Consider the following 20,542-nt stretch of genomic DNA (forward strand, 5'->3'; position numbering starts at 1 on the left):
GCAAAGGGTTTTGCTATTCTTTTGCTACGTGAGCTTTAGTTCCACCTACGTCAACATAAGGTACTTTCGAGATTCCAGACAGATTTCCGTGCCCAATGGGCACTTCTCCGAATGCCACAGTTGTGGCCCATCTCTTAACCAAAACTAAAATGCTTGATTCTGGGCCACTATATATGGCGTCAGTCGATCTCTCGGCAGCTTTTGGCTGCGTAATACGCTCTGTTCTATGGGAAAAATTAGAACGGAAGGGAGTCCCTGCACATCTGATAGCATTGATTGCCAGACCACACCACAAAACGTCCTACCTAGTGAAGATCAATGGTTCAGGTGCTTCTACACAGCCGATACCTACAGAGGTCGGGGTTAAACAGGGATGCAACCTAGCAGCAACCCTATTCAACCTCTACCTCTGCGACATAGACGAAATATTGTTAAGTGAAGTATCATACCCAGCAAGGCTCAGCCATCTTAAAATCCAATGGCTTGCCTTTGCGGATGATATTTTAATATTTGATCGAACACCCGATTGGCATGCAGAACAACTTGAAATGCAGTGTAAATAAATCAAGAATACTCATATTTAAGAACCTAAAAAAAGGTGTACACCACTGTTTGGAATATGGATGCTAAAGCAGATGCTCTAGGCACTCCGATGAGGATGGTATACTCGAAATTTTAAAAATGTTCAATGCCCCCTTATTTGAATTCTACACACTCACGCTAGAAGCAATCTTACTATATGGGCTAGATTTATGTTTAATAAACATTGATAGTATGTTTGATCAAATACAAGGCAAACTGTAGAAGCACACTTTACGCCGCGCCAATTCACTTCCCAATTGTGTTCTTCGCCAGGAACTTGGCCTAACCGCACTATCTGCTAGATATCACTAGAGTTAACTGGCAAACCTTGCTAAAATGCTTTATCCTCCTGAAGAGTCACTGTATGAAGAATTTTGTATTATGATCAAAGCAAGAAATCCACCTTCGCTGGCAAAATTCTATTGACTCATTGCTGAAACTGCTTGAATTCGTGTGACTTGGAATTTCGTCTTACACTAGTAAAAAAAACGGCTCTTTGAGTATGATTGGGCTAGGACACTTACTGAGATGCACACTAAGAAAATGTACTCTGAGGCATCAGAGTATGCAGCAAAACGGATGCTTCGTAGATTGTATCTGTTGACATTTCCACATCATGCCTTAAGAGACCTATACCTGAGATTTAAGTGTAACCAAATTCACACTGGTGAGAAAATAGCAAAATGGGTTAAAGAATGTATTATTGTTGAGATTGATGCATGTCGTTTTTGTAATCAAACTGGGCAAAGAGAAACATTGAAACATTTGACAATTTACTGCATCTACTTTGAAATTTATCGTATAGCGACTTTGGGAGGTGCACTGCTGGGTTCCACACCAGAATGCTCGAGAATTGTGCTGGATGAGATTGATGTGGGGCAATTCATGTAAATCTGTATTAGCACTCACCAATCTTCTCAAGATCATTACTGGGGAACTGCTCAACAAAAATAGATTTTAGAGCGATCAACATAACTGCTTTTCTTGGTTGCCCGTATTGTTTTATCCTTGGATGTTTTGTTTATCCTTTTGTAACCAAAAATCAAAATGTGTTTGGAAATCTTGTACATTTGATGAAACACTTAAGTCTGTGTATGTTTTAAAGTTTTCTATTGTAACCTTGTATGTTGTAAAAGTTTGTTAATCAAACTATAAAAAAGTAGTATTGTTTTTCTTGTCTTCCACCTTTCTTCCATCCCTTGTATGGTGACTCCTAGATACACTTGTGTACAGGCGTGTTATATTTGACATATCATATCCTCCTATCACATAACATTAGTGAGTATTGCTTCCAAATGTAATATTTCCTAGTGCATGTTTTCAACGCATATTTGCCGTACTACTCAGTGTCACAATATTTTGACATAAAAATGTTTTTTTTTTAAACAGGTCATAAAGACAATCCAAAAATGCCTTCATGCATTGTTTTCAGTTGCCCCAATGTCAGCCATGCCAACATTGAAAGTGCAGTCCTGTATGTCTTTCCAAAGGATATCAATTTAGTAAAGAATTGGCTGTCCAACTGCAGGTTTCCAATGTCTGAGATTAAAAGCAGAAGCAACAATATCTTGGCTGATGCGAGGGGCAATCGATTCTGTATCTGCAGCGTGCACTTCTCTGAAGATATGTACGAACGGTCAAAGTTCACTAAAAAGGGTCGCCCCAGACTCCATCGAAAATTACTGAATTCCAGCACACGTGTGGTGGCGGCAGATATTTTTAGTGTTTTGCACTATTTTGTAAATTGTTTCTATATAGTATGTTTTTAAAATTATCATTCAATACATTTAACTAGTCTGTGAACAAGTAACATAATAAAGGTTTTGGAATTTTTGTGGAATACTTCAATTTGCATTTTACTACACAAGTTTACTTTTTGGCACAATGTACTGTGGTTTTTACATTTATAACTGTAGATTCCTTTGCGTAACCCTTGTTTATGGATACAGGAAATGTTCGGAGCAATGTGAGCCTTCTCGCAAAAACATACATTGCTTCTCTTACAAACAGGTCAATTGGTTCAGTTGATTAGCATCTCTGTCTTTACGTAGACTGCAGTGATGGAAATGCAGACCGTTACGATGGAGGAAACCACATACCCTTCCAACATCCACATGGTGATGCTGAGTGACTTCAACAATGGTGGTACATCTACCACTATTCTGGAGCCAACAGCAACCACATTCACCATTTAAGTGATTTTTTGATAACTATCCTTCAGATTCTACTATGCAAGACATTTATTTTTTTAAGTGCATAGCAACCCGGAAATCTGTGTATTGGCATGTAGGCTTGTAGGTAAATATCGTCCATCTTTTGCGTCTAACATTTGTTTTCTGATTTTACTTTTAAATCTTTAATATTGAAATTACTTTGATATAGGGGAGGCTGGAACTTCAACAACATACTATTCTTGTACAGAAACCGTTCTGAAGGATGAGGTATGACAAGTGTGTTAAATTATTGAATTATATTATTTCTTTTTTTTTAATTTGCAATACTAACTGCAAATTACAAAGCATTGGCTCAGCAACCTCGATGTATTTCTCACAGAAACAAATTCCACAATTAAGGTTTGTATAATTCTAACTGTAGATTACTTAGTCTGTACTGAGTTCAGGGATACAGGGATAGAGGGAGTTGGAGGTGGATGAGCAAAGAGCTTGAGAAGGAAGATATTTAGGTAGAGAGAGTTGAAGGTATTGAGGCCACGGACCCTATAAAGCCTTGTGGACAATGCAGAGGGCTTTGAACTTAATCCTCGCAGCCACTGGGAGCCAGTCAGAGATTTCAGTCCTGGAGATACGTTCCCTGGGCTTGTGGCCAAGGACAAGTCTCGCAGTCCTGTTCTGGATGAGTTGCAGAGGGCAGAGAGTAGAGGCAGGCAGATTTAGAAAGAGGCTGTTGCAATAGTCCAGCCTAGAGAGAACCAGAGCCCTGAAGAAAGTGAGCTTCTGGGGGAAGGAAAGGAAGAAAACCTCTGAGGAGGTGCAGCTGGTAGTGTGAGTTCTTAGAGACGTCAGAGATGTGTGCAGAGAAGGAGAGTGTGGAGTCGAAGATGACACCAGGGTTTTTAGCCTCGCAGGTGGGAGCAGGAAGAGGGCCAAGAGAGGCCGTCCAAAGAGTGACAGGAAAGGAGGGAGTGGGTATGGCGATGAGGAGAAGCTCAGTCTTACTGGCATTAAGGCGGAGATCATTGGCGGCACACCACTCCTGGATAGCAGGCAGACAGTCAGAGATGAGAGATGGAGAAGAGGTGGCTGAAGGTAGCCTGAAAATGAGTTAAGTGTTAAACCTGCATATCACTGAAAGTTGGGGCAGAGAGCGGCAATGCGGTGGGCAAGAAGTGCCAAGTATTGGTTGAACAGCCAGGGAGAGAGGTTAGACCCCTGGTAGATGCCACAGGTAGAGATAGAGATAGATAGAGATAGAGGAAAGGAAGAACCCAAGTTGGCCTTGGGAGGGTCAGTCAGAGAGGAAAGAAGTCAGCCAGCCCTGACCGGTGATACCCAGGTTATCACAGAGACGGTTGAGCAGGACAGCATGGTTGACCGTGTCAAAGGCAGATGAGAGATCAAGTAAGATAAGAGGACACAGTGGGTGTTGGAATCAAGGTTGGAGAGCAGGTCTTCACCAATGTTCAGGAGAGCAGTTTCCGTGCTTCTGGTAGCTCTGAAGCCAGACTGATGGTCATGAAGACAGGCAACAGATTCAGTGTGGATGTTAAGCTGGGAAATGGCCAGCTTTTCCAGGAGTTTGCCCAGGAAGGGAGTGATGGAGATTGGGCAATAGTTAGCCGGGCAGGACCGGTCGGCAGAGGGATTCTTAAGAAGAGGGTGCACAAGGGAGTGCTTCAGGGGAGATGGGAAGACCCAGTGGCGAAGGAGTGATTTCAGAAGTCGGCCAGAGCAGGAGCCAGGGATTCAATGTGGTCCTTGATAGTTTTGGAGGAACATGGGTGAACCTGTTTTGATGATACTTTCATAGATCGGTCTACAAACCTTGTCAGGGGAGAACAAGGGAAAGGCAGAGAAGGAGGGAGTAGAGGTGGCCGAACAAGCACCAGAGGAAGAGCAGGGTATAGAGGGGGGTAGGGGGACAAGGAGATGACATGTTTTCCTGCGATTTAGAGATGGACTGAGAAGCCAGAGCCATGCAGAGGGCCTAGGAGGGGATAGGAGAGATAGAGACTGCAGCAGGATTGGCCAGGTCCTTGCAGATTTTAGAGAGTTCGGCCGAGTTGTTAGACGCCACAGAGATGCAGACTTGGATGTGGGCACTCTTCTTGGTGTGGACAGAGAGCCGGTATTGCCTTTGGATCAGGCAGCATTCCAGTTTGTCAGAGGATGTACCAGAAGCACGCCATTTCCTCTCAACCACCCTGCGCTTTCATTTGAGGGTGACAAGGTCTGAGTCGTACCAGGAACTGCACTTGGCTTTGGGCTTCAAGTGGATCTTCATGACAGGGGCAAGAACATTGAGAGTATCAGAAGTAGCAAAGTGGAGCATGGACCGGGCTGTGTCAGGGTGTGAGTCAGCCAGAGAGGTTGGGGGAGGTAAGAAATTGGCGGCGAAAGCCTCAACTGACACATGCTTCATGGGTCGGATTACCGAGAAGGTGGATGGCAGTGCTGGAGTTGGCTTAGCCTGGGGTGATGAGAGGGGGAGCTGGGAGAAAAGGAGAAAGTGATCACTCCAGGAGAGAGGAGTTTTGAGAGGAGTAGAAAGGGGAAGGGCTGAGGAGATCGGAACATCCAGAGTGTGCCCTGCAGGGTGAGTCGGGCCAGAGGGGAGAATAGAGAGTGAGGGTGAGACGCTGAGGTCACAAAAGTGTTTAGCGGATCAACATTCAGCAAAATGTCAAGTTTCTGTACATTTGTGGGACTTGAGTTCCTTAAAAAAACAATACTACAGCTAACAGAAAAAAATGTTAAAGAAATATCTTTGGACAATGCTTTACATGGAAAAAGGCACAGGCTTGGGGGTGATGGACAGTGTAACAGTTCTGGTTTTTCAGCTAAATACTGCACTTACCACTTCCAAGACATGGAAATAAAAAAAATAGTGAGTTCAGTCGTTGTGCAAGTGTCTAAATGTACATCTTCAGTTGCAATGGAAAAATATGGGTTCATTGAATCCAGTGTACTTCTGCAGTTCAGAGGAATAGTCCTGATAGCCACTGCTAGGCACGTGAACAATAGCCAAGGTCATGCAGGAGCAGTTCCCACACATACAGCATCAGTAGGATGTATGCTATGTTGCTAAATCAATTTCTAAAACATTTACATCAGCTGGAAAAAAAGTCTTCAGAAAACATTTTAAGTTGGTCACAGTCTATCAGCAACCATCTTTGGTGGAGCTCAAAAACATGTGATGGATCTGTAGATATGCTGCTCGAAAAAAATAGCATTCATTGAAGCACCATTGTTCAAACAAATTCTCTTGTGTAGAAAACAAACATTTCCACGAATGTGCACATGGACCATTGAGTGCAGAGCAGGAGCATAAGAAAACATGGTTGGTGCAATGTTCCCCACCTCACACAGCACTCGAGAAGATTGTATAAGACAAAATCCTTTCAAGAAACATGCGAGGACTCACCAAATTCTGCCACACTGGAGATTTGGAGGTGTTCCATAATATGTGCCTAAAGTACAGGCCTAAAAGGTTGCATTTTTCAATAAATGGTAGAACGTCAGCAGGTAACAATCAAAAACTGCCAAACATTTGGTAATCTTTGTTACAACAAGGAGTTTACCAAACAACGCAAACAGTGGGTGGAAAAGGCAATCTTCCAGCCAATGGATTTTGAATTTGTAAAAGATCTGACATTGAATGTGCTGGCCATTCAAATGCATTGGAATACCCCCTGATTTTGTTCCCAGAGCCCAGTCTATGCCATAGAACATTGTCAAAGTGGTTTGCCCTCCCAAAATTGAACTTGTTGAACGGTTGACTTCAAAATTCAAATTATGTGTGTTTCTCATTTTAACCATTTACACAGTGTTTCTCATTATTTCTAATTGTACAAAGTTGCACAGTGTGTTGTGCAGGCCTCTCTCCTTGGCAGGTGCCTCCCTTTGGAATAGCCTTCCTGCCACCCGGCCACCCTCAGACTTGGGCAGTATATCAGAAAATTCCAGACACCTGTCAAAAATCTGCTCTTCACCACCTCTTTCCCTCTTTCACTTCCCTGCTAACCCTACATTGCCACTGTGACCGATGGCCTCACCCTAGATAATATTACATGATCACAGTCTCTTCTTCCCAGTCAATCCAAGCACCCCCCACTGCACCGCACTGGGATATTGGACAGCACAGACGGTAAGGAAGAGCTGCCAGTATCCCTCCGGAATTACCGGTGGGATACCTGCAACACTGTAATGAGCCTCATTGTCAGGCTTTAGACATCATAACTATCCCCCTAAATTGCACATAATGCACTGTACAAGATCAACCTTTAGACCCCAGAAGTATTCTCCTAAATTGCATACACTGTACTTTACATGCTAAAGCTTTAGACCGCAGAGCTTTCCCCCTAAATCAGGTATCCTGTACCTTACATGGCGAGACTTTAGACACCAGAAGTATCCCCCTAAATGGCATACACTATAACTTACATGTTCAAGCTTTACAGAGCAAAGCTATCCCCCTACAGGAAGGGCCCAGGAGCCACAAAAAAGCACAACATGGCCAGGAAAACCAAAAGGGGCTCACATGGCCAAAACATGTCGCTTCACAACTTTCAGAACCAGTTCAAAAAAACACATACACAGTTCTCTGACATTCTTACCCAAACATCAAAACCGCTTGTATAAAACTTGTAAATGTCAGAGCACAATACTGTCAACCCCCACTTACTTCAGGAAAACACCCTTTCTTTCCCCTTTTTCACTTTTCTAGTATAAATAGCAATGAATAGGTGATGCAATACCTTCTTTCTCCAGGAGATCCCCTGTGGTGAACAGCTTGCACCTTGTGCATTGTTGTGTTCTTGATGACCCGCCCGGTCCATGCTAGGACATCCCTTTGAATGTCAATGAATAAAGGTTGGCAGTTTGTTGCCAGGCTCCATCATTTACTCGAATGCAATTACATAGACAACGGCCAGAATGACTGAAAACATGAGATTGCATTCTTATAGGAAACCCCTGGAATTTTGAGGAGTCCACACTCTCCCTTCTATCTTTTCTGCTCCTAGTTTCTGCATGAAGAATCCCCTGCAGGGCGGTTCCAGCGACACTCTGATACCAATGTGCTGGTTGCAGCTCAGAACATGGTGAGTTGTGGCCATTGGAGGCATGGGTGGGGGAACTCATTTTGGACTGTGTGGAAGAGTTTGGGGTTTGTGGGGGAAGCAGGGAGTCTGGCATGGAGTTTGGCAGGGAATCTGGTGTCTGCCCTGAAAAACACCTTGACCTGACCCTGACGGGCCCTGCCCTGGACGGATAGAGTCTCAGCAGACCACTGAACACTGCACCTGAGCGTATAAGAGTGCCAACCAACATACTAAGGAAGGTGAAATGGGTGACTGTGATCCTCAAATTTCAATCTGCCCTTCCTCTGACCTGAAAGTTCTTGCTCACAGATGCTTGAATTGTTGTACATGGGATACAACAAATACAATGTAACAATTTGAGGGGAAGAGGAAGAGCAAGACAGACATATTAAGTGAGTGAGTGGGATTGACATTGGCAATGTGAGCTAGTGAAATGGGACTGCATCAGGGAGAGCGACCTAGAGTGCTGTTTGGCTGAATACGCTGATTTGTTTCTACTTCCTTGAGGCTACGAGAATTAGTCCTAAATAATTCGCTTGGGCACTTATCACTTTTGGATATGCCATGACCCCAAGCTTCGATCACAAGCGCAGGAATGTTTAAATTAAGACTCCTGTGTGCACACCTGAGAGTGCGACCTAGAGTGCTGTTTGACTGAATATGCTGATTTGTTTCTACTTCCTTGAGGCTATGAGAATTGGTCCAAAAAATTAAATTGGGCACTTATATTCACTTTTGGATATACCAAGATCCCAAGCTCCGGCCACAACCGCAGGAACGTTTAAATTGTGACTCCCGCCTGCACACCTGAGAGTGCAACCTAGAGTGCTGTTTGGCTGGATACGCTGATTTGTTTCTACTTTCTCGAGGCTGCAAGGTATTTCAAGAATCTTAACCTCTCCTCAAATAATGGGACTTTTCTATTACCTTTGGACTGACTGATTTATATACACGTTACTTCTTTTTCAGAATTGGTCCTTAAAAACTTAATTTGGGCACTTTTAATCGGTTTTGGATATACCAACAGCCCATGCTCCGCCCACAGCCGCAGGAACATTTAAAATTGGACTGCTTATTTGTGGATTATTCGGTTATTGTGGGGTCAATAGTGTATAAAAAGGGTTCTTTGGGTTGTGCTTCCTATAACGTTATGTCGTATATGCCTATACTCTAAAAATGACTATGCCGCAAAAGGGCCTAGTTCATCAATGGATGGACACCTTAAGTAAGGACCCCTTGATAAGCAGGTAAGCGATTAGGAAGAAATCCATTCCCAGGTCGAATCCCGCACCACATTCTTACGGTCGAAATCACTATCCTCTGTTATTAGATGTTATTAGGTGAAACCAAAGGATCCTAGTGGCATGGATGAAAACAAAATAGCCATAAAGGATCTAAGCTCTGACATTGTAACGCAGGGTGCTCAACACTCTGTGACTCAAATGGATTTATTAATACATTTTGGTGACATTCCTGATTCTGCGTTAGTTGCAGAAGCAGTGAATCTAGATCTAGAGGTAGAAATAACGCATGAGGTATTCACAGGAATGTTGATGACTTGCATGGTAAATTGGGCAACACAATATAATCACAGATTATAATTAGAGGTTCTTGAGTTCCGTACGTGTTTAGGCTACCAGACTGTCTACACTATCATACCCTTTAGAGTACGTGAAGGCTAATAGCGTGTGGCAAAACATCTTGAGATGTGGGCAAGGCTGGTGGTCTGTGGTTGGTAAAAGGTCTACTTATAATTTGGTCTTCAGCCTAAATTGGGAAATCAGTAGTGAATGGACGTTAACATTAAATACATCATATGCATTAGAAGTACCTGAAATACTCAGCAGGAAAATCGTTTTGACTTGTAAGGGAAGATTCCTATGGGATCATCCTTTGCTCTATCCATGACAATCCTCATGATGTTCCCTGGAATGTTGGCATCGCTCAAGCAATGGAGACTTGATAGATGGTCACCATATGAAGAAAGGTGTCCAGAGACTTTATCGACTATGACTGGAATTGTCCCACCATAACTGCAATTAAAATTTCTTCATGTAATCGGGGCTATGTTTGGTCTGGTGCTATAAATATACAGATGCTTCCTAATCTTCTGCCCTCCCTTTCACCATGCCCATTACAGGAAGATGGGCAGAAGGCAATACAATACAGAGACCTCCGGGATGAAGGAAGGCCCCATGCATGGCATGGAACAAGCTAACCCATATTTAAACATTCATCCAAACATCCCACCCGATAACATCCTCTGACAGGTAGCCCACTCATGATGAAAACAAGAGAGAGAATTGCAGGCCAATAGTATGACACACTCAATGGGAAAATATAATTAAAAAATTGTTATATGCCTCAATTATCGATATATGATGAACAATATATGCTTTCTTTATTTCTGATTCCTGTTTCCAGGACTTCCAGTAAGTTATTGTAATACATTTCTAGGAACTAGGAACCATATTGTCCATTCACTGAATGTGGTGTTTGGGTATTTAATATTTAGGTCATATGGGTTGCAACTAGATTCAGATGGTGGGGAATTTCCCCATAAGACATTCTTTGGTGTTCCGGTCAGGCCTCACAATGATGATGTAGCATTTGGGTAAGAAGATCGAGCCCAGCAGTCCAGCACTTGAGGTCAGGATGGCGAAGATCTCCACAGCTACCATGTACTTGCCCTTGGTGCTCAGGTACGCTGGGATGAAGGAGATCCAGACACTGCAGAACACCAGCATGCTGAAGGTGATAAACTGGGCCTCATTGAAACTGGATGGTAACTTTCTCGCAATGGAGGCAACAACAAAACTAAGAAGAGCCAAAAATCCCATGTAACCAACCACAGCGTAGAACGCAAAGACAGAGCCTTCGTTGCACTGTAAGATCATCTTCCCAGTCTCTGATTTGGTGTCAATGTCTGGGAACGGAGCAGAGTGAAGGAGCCACACAGTACAGATCACCACCTGTACTAGGGAGCAGAGAAGCACCAAGCATCTCGATACTCGGGTGCCCACCCACTTTCTAAGCTTGCTTCCTGGCTTTGTGGCATTGAAGGCAACGATAACTGTGATTGTTTTTGCCAGGACAGAAGAAACAGCAACAGTGAAAATGATCCCAAAGGCCGTCTGCCTGAGGAGACATGATGTCTTTGAAGGGTGTCCAATAAACAGAAGAGAGCACAGGAAACAAAGTGTAAGAGAGAGGAGGAGGAGATAGCTGAGATCCCGGTTATTGGCCTTTACGAGTGGTGTGTAACGGTACTTTATAAAGATGAACAGTACTCCAGCAGTGAGGAATGAGAAGAAACTATACATGGAAGATAAGCTGACACCCAGAGGATCCTCAAAGGACATGAATTCTATGGTCCGTGGAACACAGCTGTCTCGCTTCTCATTGGACCATTGGTCTTCTAGGCATTTAATACAGTTTTCCATATCTGAAATAAAAGACAAACTTTGCTGTTAAAAGGATGCTTTCAAATAAAGAACCGTTTATAGGCACATTCCATGATCATAATGACCTACTAACCATAAGACCAATGTGAAGACCCTGTTTACAAATTCCTTTACATTCGAATCACATGACTGTGCATTAAGCTTGGGTGAAGTTACTTCAACATATATTGAACAACTCCAATGATGGGCATTTTGTGGGTAGTTCTGATAGCATTGTTCATTTTTTTAAATATGCAATCGTTTAGCAGAGGCAGGAGGCTGTGCAGCTGTTGAGGGAATATTTAAGTGAGGGGTAGAAAATTAATAGTATTTAATTGAACATTTAAATATGATAAAGTCTAGGGATGGTAAGGTTTGCAATTAGTATAAGCCATATACTTTTGCGTGTCGGATTCTGGAGACAAGCATCGCAGAAATGGATGGAGACAATGGCAGACACAAGAATACATCTTTCTGTGGCCAGAACAAGTACTTGCTGCTTGGAAAGTTGCAAACAAAAAGGTCTAGGATCCTTTTTGTCAGTGGAAAATTAGGTGAGGGCATCATCTCTCTGTGGTCAGTCCACATACTTGCTGGGTTCACATCAAAGTGTTAACATTTTTTAGAGACGATATCCAGTGGCTGCAACTCCATGCGCCATCTTTTTGTGCCCAAACCAAATGTATTTGACTTGAAAAATTGAGACTGAACAGCCTTAAGAATATGTTTGCTAAAGAAAAGTCTTAGAAATCTTTTTTAGGCAAGAGAGTATATTCTGCAACCCAATTTGAAATCCCTGAAATGGCCTCTGGGGATGTTTCCTGATTTTTTAGGTGTAGGTGGGATTCTGCTTCGTCTTCCCCACACGCTCTGTAACTGAAGGGATTGACGGCCATTGTCATAAGGATGAAGGTTCCTTGGATTCCGGTGGAATCCCCCTGTTCTTACAACTGCTATTACCAGATGGAGTCTAAAGGAATCCATTATAAATCTGCAAGTGTAAACAGAGGGAGACATACGCACCTTTTAGACTATCAAGTGCAAAAACATTGTTACAGAGATTTTGCCTATTTTAACTTTTATTTTTAAACTTTGTGATGGAAATGATGCACATTGCATGGGGGGCCTTAAGTGACTAAATTGCAGATGAAAGTGGTCCTCTCTGTGCAGTCCCTCAGTGTCTATAATTCTGTGCATAGTATTTTGATGTCAGTCCACATACTAGTTGCTTGCATAGAAAAGTTTTGGAATCTCTTAAAGGCAGGATTTGGTAATATGCATTGGCTGTAACTCAAATGTTCCATTTTGTTCTGGCCAGGCCGCATAATAGCTGTTTGCAGATAAAATTATTATAATTCTTTGGATGTAGGAAGACATTTAATTCATTGTGTGCAACACCGTTCCCATTCTGTTTGTGACCAGACCAACTATGTGTTATATGCAAAGCTGCAAATAAGAAATGTAAGGATTAAGATTAGATTTTTAGTCAAGAGGTTACATTCTGGTGCTCCTTTTCTAGTCTCCTGAAGTGCAAAAGGATGTTCAATCCCGACATAAGAGGGTAAACCAGATGCATAACCCCTTTTTAAGTTCTTGGGGATTTTCCTAAATGTTTGCAATCAGAGCCAGTGCACAGAAGTACTACTTGCTTACCCGTGGTAACGTTCTTTTGACTGGATGTTCATCCCACGTGTTCGTCATCTTATGATATCTCCATATTCAGCTTCCGATGCTTCAGAAATGTATTCCAGCAGGGGGCGCTGCATGTCGATGCCTGTCGACTCGATGTCCCTAGAGGGGCTCTGTCTCAGCGTCAACGTTATCGATGGTATATAGACTGCGCAGCAACCGTTGACTTTAGTTCCGATTTTTACATGAATAGGTCTATCCTATACCGATAGCTACTCACCCTGAAAGAGCGCAAACTGTAATAACATGGAAACTGCAGGGTAGGCTGGGAGGGGCGATGAGGAATACGTGGGAGGAACATCCAGTCGATAGAACGTTGCCATCGGTAAGTAACTAGTTCTTTGAATGGATTGTGTTCTCCCACGTATTCCTCATCTTATGATAGCCTCCCAGAGCAGTGTTTGTATTTCTGGAGGAGGGTGTCAGAATTTTCAGTTTCAAATTAGAATTTGGGAGTTCCTTATCAGCCTGTGTGTACAGAATGTAATACTGCCTTCCCAAAAACACCTTATCGGCCCGAGGAAGCGTCCAGACTATAGTGCTTGGTGAATGTGTGGACTGAGGACCACGTTATTGCCTCACAAATATCCTGAACAGGGACTATCCTCAGTGAGGCAGAGGAAGTAGCCTAGCCCCTGATCAAATGTGCTCTGAGACCCTGAGGAGGATCTTTTCCAGCTAACCCGTAGCATTCAGAGATTGCAAGGATAATCCACCGAGACAAGGTTTGTTTTGAAACCACCATACCCAACTTATGTCCTGTGTAACCAACAAAAGGTTGATTGTCTTGTCTTAGTTCAAACATTCTGGAAATGTAGAAAATAAGTGCACATTTTGGGTCTAGCCTCCCCTCTTCATTTCCAGGATGAGGTGGGGGTTAGAAAGAAGGTAGAATGATTGTTTGAGTTAAATGAAACTCATACACAAGTTCTGTAGAAAGGCAGGTTTAACCTTAAGGACAACTCTATCCTTAAAGAAGACTGTATAAGGAGGTTTGCAGGACAAGGCATGAAGTTCACTCACCCTATGGGCTGATTGATGTAAGGGTCACTAAAAGAATGGTTTTAAAGGTCAACAACCTTAAAGGGCAGGAGTGGATAGGCTCAAATCAAGCATGCATTAGGAATTTGAGAATTAGTTTGAGATCCCAAACCGGGACTTGAAAGGGGACCGGAGGAGGAAAGACATTTGTCTATCCTTTCACGAATTGTATGACCGGTGGAATCTTGAAGAAAGATACCTCTTCAGAGGAGCGCTTAAAAATAGATAGCGCTGCCAGATACCCTTTAATTGTGTCAACCTGGAGGCCCAGATGGGCCAGGTGTAACAACAATGATAACACCATAGGTGTACTGTATGTAAAAGGGTCCACATTCTTATCATTACACCAACTGCAGAACTTGTTCCAGCGGCAGCGTTACAATGACTTTGTTGCTGGCCTTCTGGCTGAAAGCAAAATCTCTATTACGTTGTACGCGTGGTCCCAATCCTTATATCTCAACCTCTCAGAAACCATGTGTGAAGGTTGAGTGTCTTGACCTCTGGAAGGAAAACCTAGCCCTCCTCTCACGAGAGAAGATCCTCTCTTTGTGGAAGACATATTGGAGGGCGGATGGACATGTCCAGAAGGTCCGGATACCACGTCCTCCTGGCCCAATCTGGAGCAATTAGGATCATTGTTTTCAAAAAAACCTTTTCAACCTCCTGATGACTTGAGGAATGACGAGGACTGAAGGAAACTCATACAGGAGTGGAAAATCCCAGTCCACTACGAACGTGTCTCTTAGAGCTCATCTTGGGGGAAATTCCATGGATCAGTACAGTTTGCAATTTCGGTTGACACTGGTCACGAAAAGATCACCTTGAGGGGTTTTCCAGGGGGTGAAGATCTCTTGAAGGACTTCCTGAGCTATTTCGCACTTGTGGGAGACTGTGATCTGCCTGCTCAGAGCGTCCAACACCGTGTTCTCCTCTCCGGGTAGGTGAACTGCTGATAGGGAGATTCCTTCTTGAATTGCCCAGAATCAGAGCTGCATTGTCTCCCTGCACAGTGGTAGTGACCCTACACCTCCTCTATTGTTGAGGTAGTACATGGCCAATGTGTTGTTTGTCATTATCAGGACATTGTTTCCCAGTACCGAGGGCAGAAAGGGCCTCAGCACTAGTCTGATCGCCCTGAGCTCCAAAATATTGATGTGTAGTTTGGACTCCAATGGAGACCAACGAACGCTGATAGATCGTTGGTATGGGATCCCCGCTCCATGAGTGAGGTGTCCGTCACTACTGTTATCTCCAGCCATGGTTGCCAAAAATGGTTCTCCTTTTAGAATGTTTTCTTGGTGAGTCCACCACAGAAGAGCTTCTGCTACTCTGCTTGGAACCTGAAGGAGGTCTGACATTTTGCCTGAGAATTGTAACCATTGAGTCCTCAGAGCCCATTGGAGAGATCTCATTCTCAGGCGAGCTTCTGGCACCAGAAAAATGCACAATGTCATGAGGCCGAGCAACCTCAGAAAATCGAAGGCCGGAAGACTCTGGGCATTCTGGAATTTGTTGACCATATGCAGAATGTCTTGAGCCCTCACCTCGTGTGGCGAGGCTTTTCCCAAGTATGCTTTCTGGACAGCCACTGAGATGGTATCATATGGGACTAATTGAAGTTGAGGGAGAAGCCCAGTCTGTAGAGGGAGTGACAGGTGAAGCTGAGATGTTCCAGGACCTGTTTGGGAGAACGTGCCCTGATCAGCCAAATGTCCAGGTAGGGGGTAGACGTGAATCCGCCCTCTCCTGAGATTCGCTGCAACCACTGCCATCAAGTTGGTGAAAACCCTTGGGGCGGAGGTCAATCCAAAAGGCAGAACTCAACATTGATAATGAGAACTGCCAACGGCAAACCTCAGGTAATTTCTGTGCTTGTGATCTATTGACACATGAAAGTAAGCATCCTGAAGGTCCAATGATACCATCCAGTTATGAAGCTGGAGGGCCGGAAGGATCTGAGAAAGGGTAACCATCTTGAACTTGTCCTTCCTGAGGAACTTGTTCAAATCTCTTAAATCCAAGATCAGTATCAATCCTCCGTCCTTCTTGGGGATTAGGAAGTAAGGTCAATACCAACCCTTGTTCCTCTCCGCTACCGGTACCGGTTCTATAGCACCTTTCTTTAGCAGGGTTAATATTTCCAGCATAAGGAGTGGATCTGGTACATTGAAAGACCTGTTCCCCGGTGGATGATCCTGAGGCAATTTTAGAAAGGGAAGGTAGTAACCCTGGGCCACTGTTTCCAATGCCCATGCATCTGAGGTAATACCTCGCCATTCTCTCAGCTGCTGTGAGAGTCTGCCTCCCACCGGCGTCTTGTGAAGTAAGCCCTCACAGAGGTTTTTTGGTGGCTGATGCAGTGGCTGAGGGTAAAGCAGCCACTGCCTGAGCGGTCTTAGTACCTCTTCCCCATCCACCACGGGGGAATCTTTTCTGAGCTCTTTGATTCGACAGTCCTCTCCCTCTTCCAACTAAGGAGTAATAGTGAAAGGACCTGCCCCTCCAAGCTGCACCGGTGGGGCGAGTAGGTGGCAGCCTGATTTCTGCGCCAAGGGATTTGGCTGCAGCTTTGGAGGTTTGCAGCTTCTCCAGGCTCTCGTCAGTCTTGCCGCCAAATAAATGATTGCCGTCAAAGAGCATGTTAACAAGTCTGAACTGTACATCAGGAGAAAAAACTGAATTTGTCAACCAGGCAAATCTGCGTGTTACAGTGTTAGCCGCCATTGCTCTGCTGATACTGTCTGCAGAGTCGAGACCCGTCTGGAGGGATTCGCACATGACATCTTTCCCATCCTTGATAATGTTTAAAAAGCTGTCTCGTTCTTCCCCTTCAGGGATATGTTCAGCCGCCATCACTATACAATCTCATAATGTGAACATTAACTTGGCTAGTGGCATTTGCTGATTTAAGAGCCATACTCCGTACAGAGAAAACCTTTCTATCCCAAGCGTCATTATGCTTGTCATCTCTGTCCATGGGGGATAGTTGGATATGCCTGTTGCCTGCATGTAGAAGTGGCAGCCTGAACTATCAAGCTTTCAGGAGCTGGATGTGTTGTTAGATAGTATGGTTCACTAGTTGATGCACAGTACTTGCTGGTTAGTTTCTTGTTCACAGCTGGAAGTAACTCAGGCGTCTCCCAGTTATGATATGATGTTATATGACTTGATGATATGATATGGCATCTATAACACGCCTATACACAAGAGTTTCAAAGTGCGACGAGGCAAGGGAGGGGAAACAGAGGGAAGACAGAGACAGCGATCCTACTAGGCCAGGTGACATTGAGATTGCGCAAGTGTGGGGGAAGGAGAAAAGTGCGGGGGAATAGGGGACGTGGCAGTGCAGTACATAGGATAAAAGTAAAATAAATAGAGACTATAACTAAAAAATAAAAGTGCGGCCAGCTGGTGGCAGATGCACGGGTAAGTGCAGACATCAGGTGTCAAGTGCTAGTAGGGGCTGTAGGGATACAGAAACAGTCCCCAAGTGCAAGAGTTACCAGGGGGGCAGTACAGGTGTGCAACCGGCGGGGAGGGAACCTGGGCCCGAGATCAGAGGGTAGCCAGGTAACCAGTTTCAGATTCAGCCGGAAGATCAGCAGGGGAGAGGAGTTGAGAAAGCAGAAGAAAAGAGGACGGTCTTGAGGTGCTTCTGGAACCGCAGATGGTTCTCCTCAAGTGTCAGAGAGGCAGGTAGGCTGTTCCAGAGGGAGGCCCCAGCAGAAGAAAGGGATCTACCACCAACTCGCTGTTTGGAGAAGCGACTGACTCTGAGGGAGTTGTAAGCGGATGAGCTAAGAGCTCGAGAAGGAAGATATTTAGGAAGAGGGAGTTGAAGGTATTGAGGCCGCAGGCCCCAGAAGGCCTTATGGACAATGCAGACGGTTTTGAACTTAATCCTTGCCGCCACAGGGAGCCGGTGCAGGGATTTCAGTGCTGGAGAGATACGATCTCTTGGATTGAGGCTAAGGACAAGTCTTGCAGTCCTGTTTTGGATGAGTTGCAAATTACCCCAAGGTTTTTAGACTAACATGTGGGAGCAGGAAGAGGGCCAAGAGAGGCCGGCCAAAGCATGACAGGAAAGGAGGGAGCTTGTGTGCCGATGAGGAGAGTCTCTGTCTTACTGGCATTAAGGCAGAGATCATTGGCAGCACACCACTCCTGGATAGCATACAGACAGTCAGAGATGAGAGAAGGAGAAGAGGTGGCGGAAGAGAGCCTGAAAATGAGTTGAGTGTCATCTGCATAGTTGGGACAGAGAGCGGCAATGCGGTGGTTAAGAAGTGCCAGTTATCGATTGAAATGCCAGGGAGAGAGGTTAGACCCCTGGGGAACTACCCAGGTAGATATAGAGATAGAGGATAGGAAGGACCCAAGTTGGACCTTGGAGGGTCGATCGGAGAGGAAAGAAGTCAGCCAAGCCTGGGCCTGATCAGTTATGCCGAGGTTATCACAGAGACAATTGACCAGGATGGCATGATTTACTGTGTCAAAGGCAGAATAGAGACCAAGTAAGGGGGTGTTGGAATCAAGGTTGCAAAGTAGGTCTTCACAGATGTTCAGGAGAGCAGTTTCATGGAGACAACCAACAGATTCAGTGTGTAGATTAAGCTGGGAGATGGGCAGCTTTTCCAGGAGTCTGCCCAGGAAATGAGTGATGGAGATTAGCTGATAGCTAGCTGGGCAGGAAGGGTCGGCAGAGGGTTTCTTAAGAGGAGGGTGCACAAGGTAGTGCTTCAGAGGGGAAGGGAAGAATCCAGTGGCGAAGGAGTGGTTGCAGAAGTAAGCCAGAGGTGGTTTTTGAGGAACAGGGGTGAATCTGTTTTGACAAGACTTTCATAGATCGGACTTGTCTAGAAACCTTGTCTGGTGAGAACAGGGTAAAGGCATAGAAGGAGGGAGGCGAGGTGGACAAAGAAGGGCCAGAGAAGGAAGTAGTAGAGGGAGTAGGGGGAGAGGAAGAGAGAGAGGGCTCAGGATGTCCTGAGTTTTAGAGATGAAATGAGAATCCAGGGCCGTGCAGAGGGCCTTGAAGGGGACAGGAGAGGTAGAGACTACAGCTCCTTGCAGATTTTGGCACTGGTTGGAAAACACTAGTAGTTTACATGTAAGGAAAAGAGTTGCATTTAGGATTGTCTCTTTTTAGTGGGAATTTATTGAAAGGCAAAGAATGCATACATGCATTAGAACTTCCACCATCTCCCTGTTTTCATGAAGTAAGGAACATGCATGTGCAAAATTTTCTAGCAACTGATTTAAGCGGCACTTGGTGTAATGAGGTGTAATATTGTACCACTATATGGAAAGTGGTAGTATTGGGTTTAAAACAATCTACCTTTATATTTAAGGAAAGCTGATACGTTTTAGTAATGCCTAGTTTGCTTTTAGCAAGAAACATACAGTGTATACATACTTCAGCAGTAGCAAACATTTTAAATGTATGTAAAGGAAAGGAAATGCAGTTGGTAAACACTGGCATGGCACTGGTAAGTGGTAGTTGATGTGGGCAGGGGTGAATGGTGGCAGGATAATCTGATAGCAATGGTTGGAAAACATCACATTTATATATAAGGAAAAAGGCTGGTGTTTTAAAAATGCATCTTTTTAGCACCATTTTATTGAAAGTCAAAAAATGTCAAAAATGAACAGGTGCATTAGGAGCCTCGCCATCTGTAACTTTTTTTTTTACAAATTAAGGAAAATGCACTTGCAAAAGATTTGTACAATACGGTTAATTGGAAGAATGCACTTTCTGAACATTTTAATGGTACAATTAATTGCCACTTGATGTGAGCAGGTGGAAAATGTTGGCAATATGTGGCATCTGATAGTGGTTAAAAAAGAGCATGTCCCTATGGAGATGCATATATATAAATATATATATATATATTTTTTTTTTTTTTTTTTTAATGAAAAAACTTTGTTAAGGGGATGTTATGGTTAAGTTGCACTAATAAAAACCGATGAAATTCAATGAAAAAACTTTTTTTATATTACATTTCTGTTAACATGGGATCTAGGTTTTAAGGTGAAACAGATTTTAACAAAGCAATCTGGAGAAAGCGAAGTGGACAGGTTGGCAGATAAAAGAGGCCAGGTATCTTATGTGTCATCTGCCTCCACCGCGATGACAAATGAGACAACGGTGTCCATTGAAATCAAACAATACGAGACTGATGAACACGTTTTAGCTCATAAAGAATTCATGGAATTTAATAAACTATAAAAGCCGTTCAGAATTACAATTGAAAGCCAGAATCAAGGAAAAGACTCAGCTAGGAATAGTAAGATAGTGAAAACTAAAGACATGGCTGAGGAAAATTGGAGTTGGATTGTTGGTTCTCTGAATGCCAAGAAGGAGAGTTAACATGCGTAGTCTAAGAAAGATGAAGTTAAATCAATGGGTTGCTGGAATACGTGAGGCTTTGGGCCCTTGATATGGATATCCCGAAAGCTGTTATTACTGTTTGACATGATATGCCTAGAAGAGACTTGGCTGAAAGCA

The 20,542-nt window shown here is 43.9% G+C and overlaps 1 protein-coding gene across 1 annotated transcript in view; it reads right to left on the minus strand.

Moving 5' to 3' along the window:
- Positions 1–10,398: 10,398 nt before the first annotated feature.
- Positions 10,399–20,542, minus strand: part of LOC138568909 (vomeronasal type-2 receptor 26-like) — a 103,760-nt gene continuing 93,616 nt past the window's right edge. The window contains exon 3 of the mRNA XM_069646689.1: positions 10,399–11,306. Within this exon, the coding sequence (XP_069502790.1) occupies positions 10,399–11,306 (908 nt within the window). The remainder of the gene's footprint in view (positions 11,307–20,542) is intronic.

The sequence above is a fragment of the Ambystoma mexicanum genome, chromosome 2q (genome assembly GCF_040938575.1).
Source record: "Ambystoma mexicanum isolate Mex_15411 chromosome 2q, UKY_AmexF1_1, whole genome shotgun sequence".
In the NCBI taxonomy this organism is placed as follows: domain Eukaryota; kingdom Metazoa; phylum Chordata; class Amphibia; order Caudata; family Ambystomatidae; genus Ambystoma; species Ambystoma mexicanum.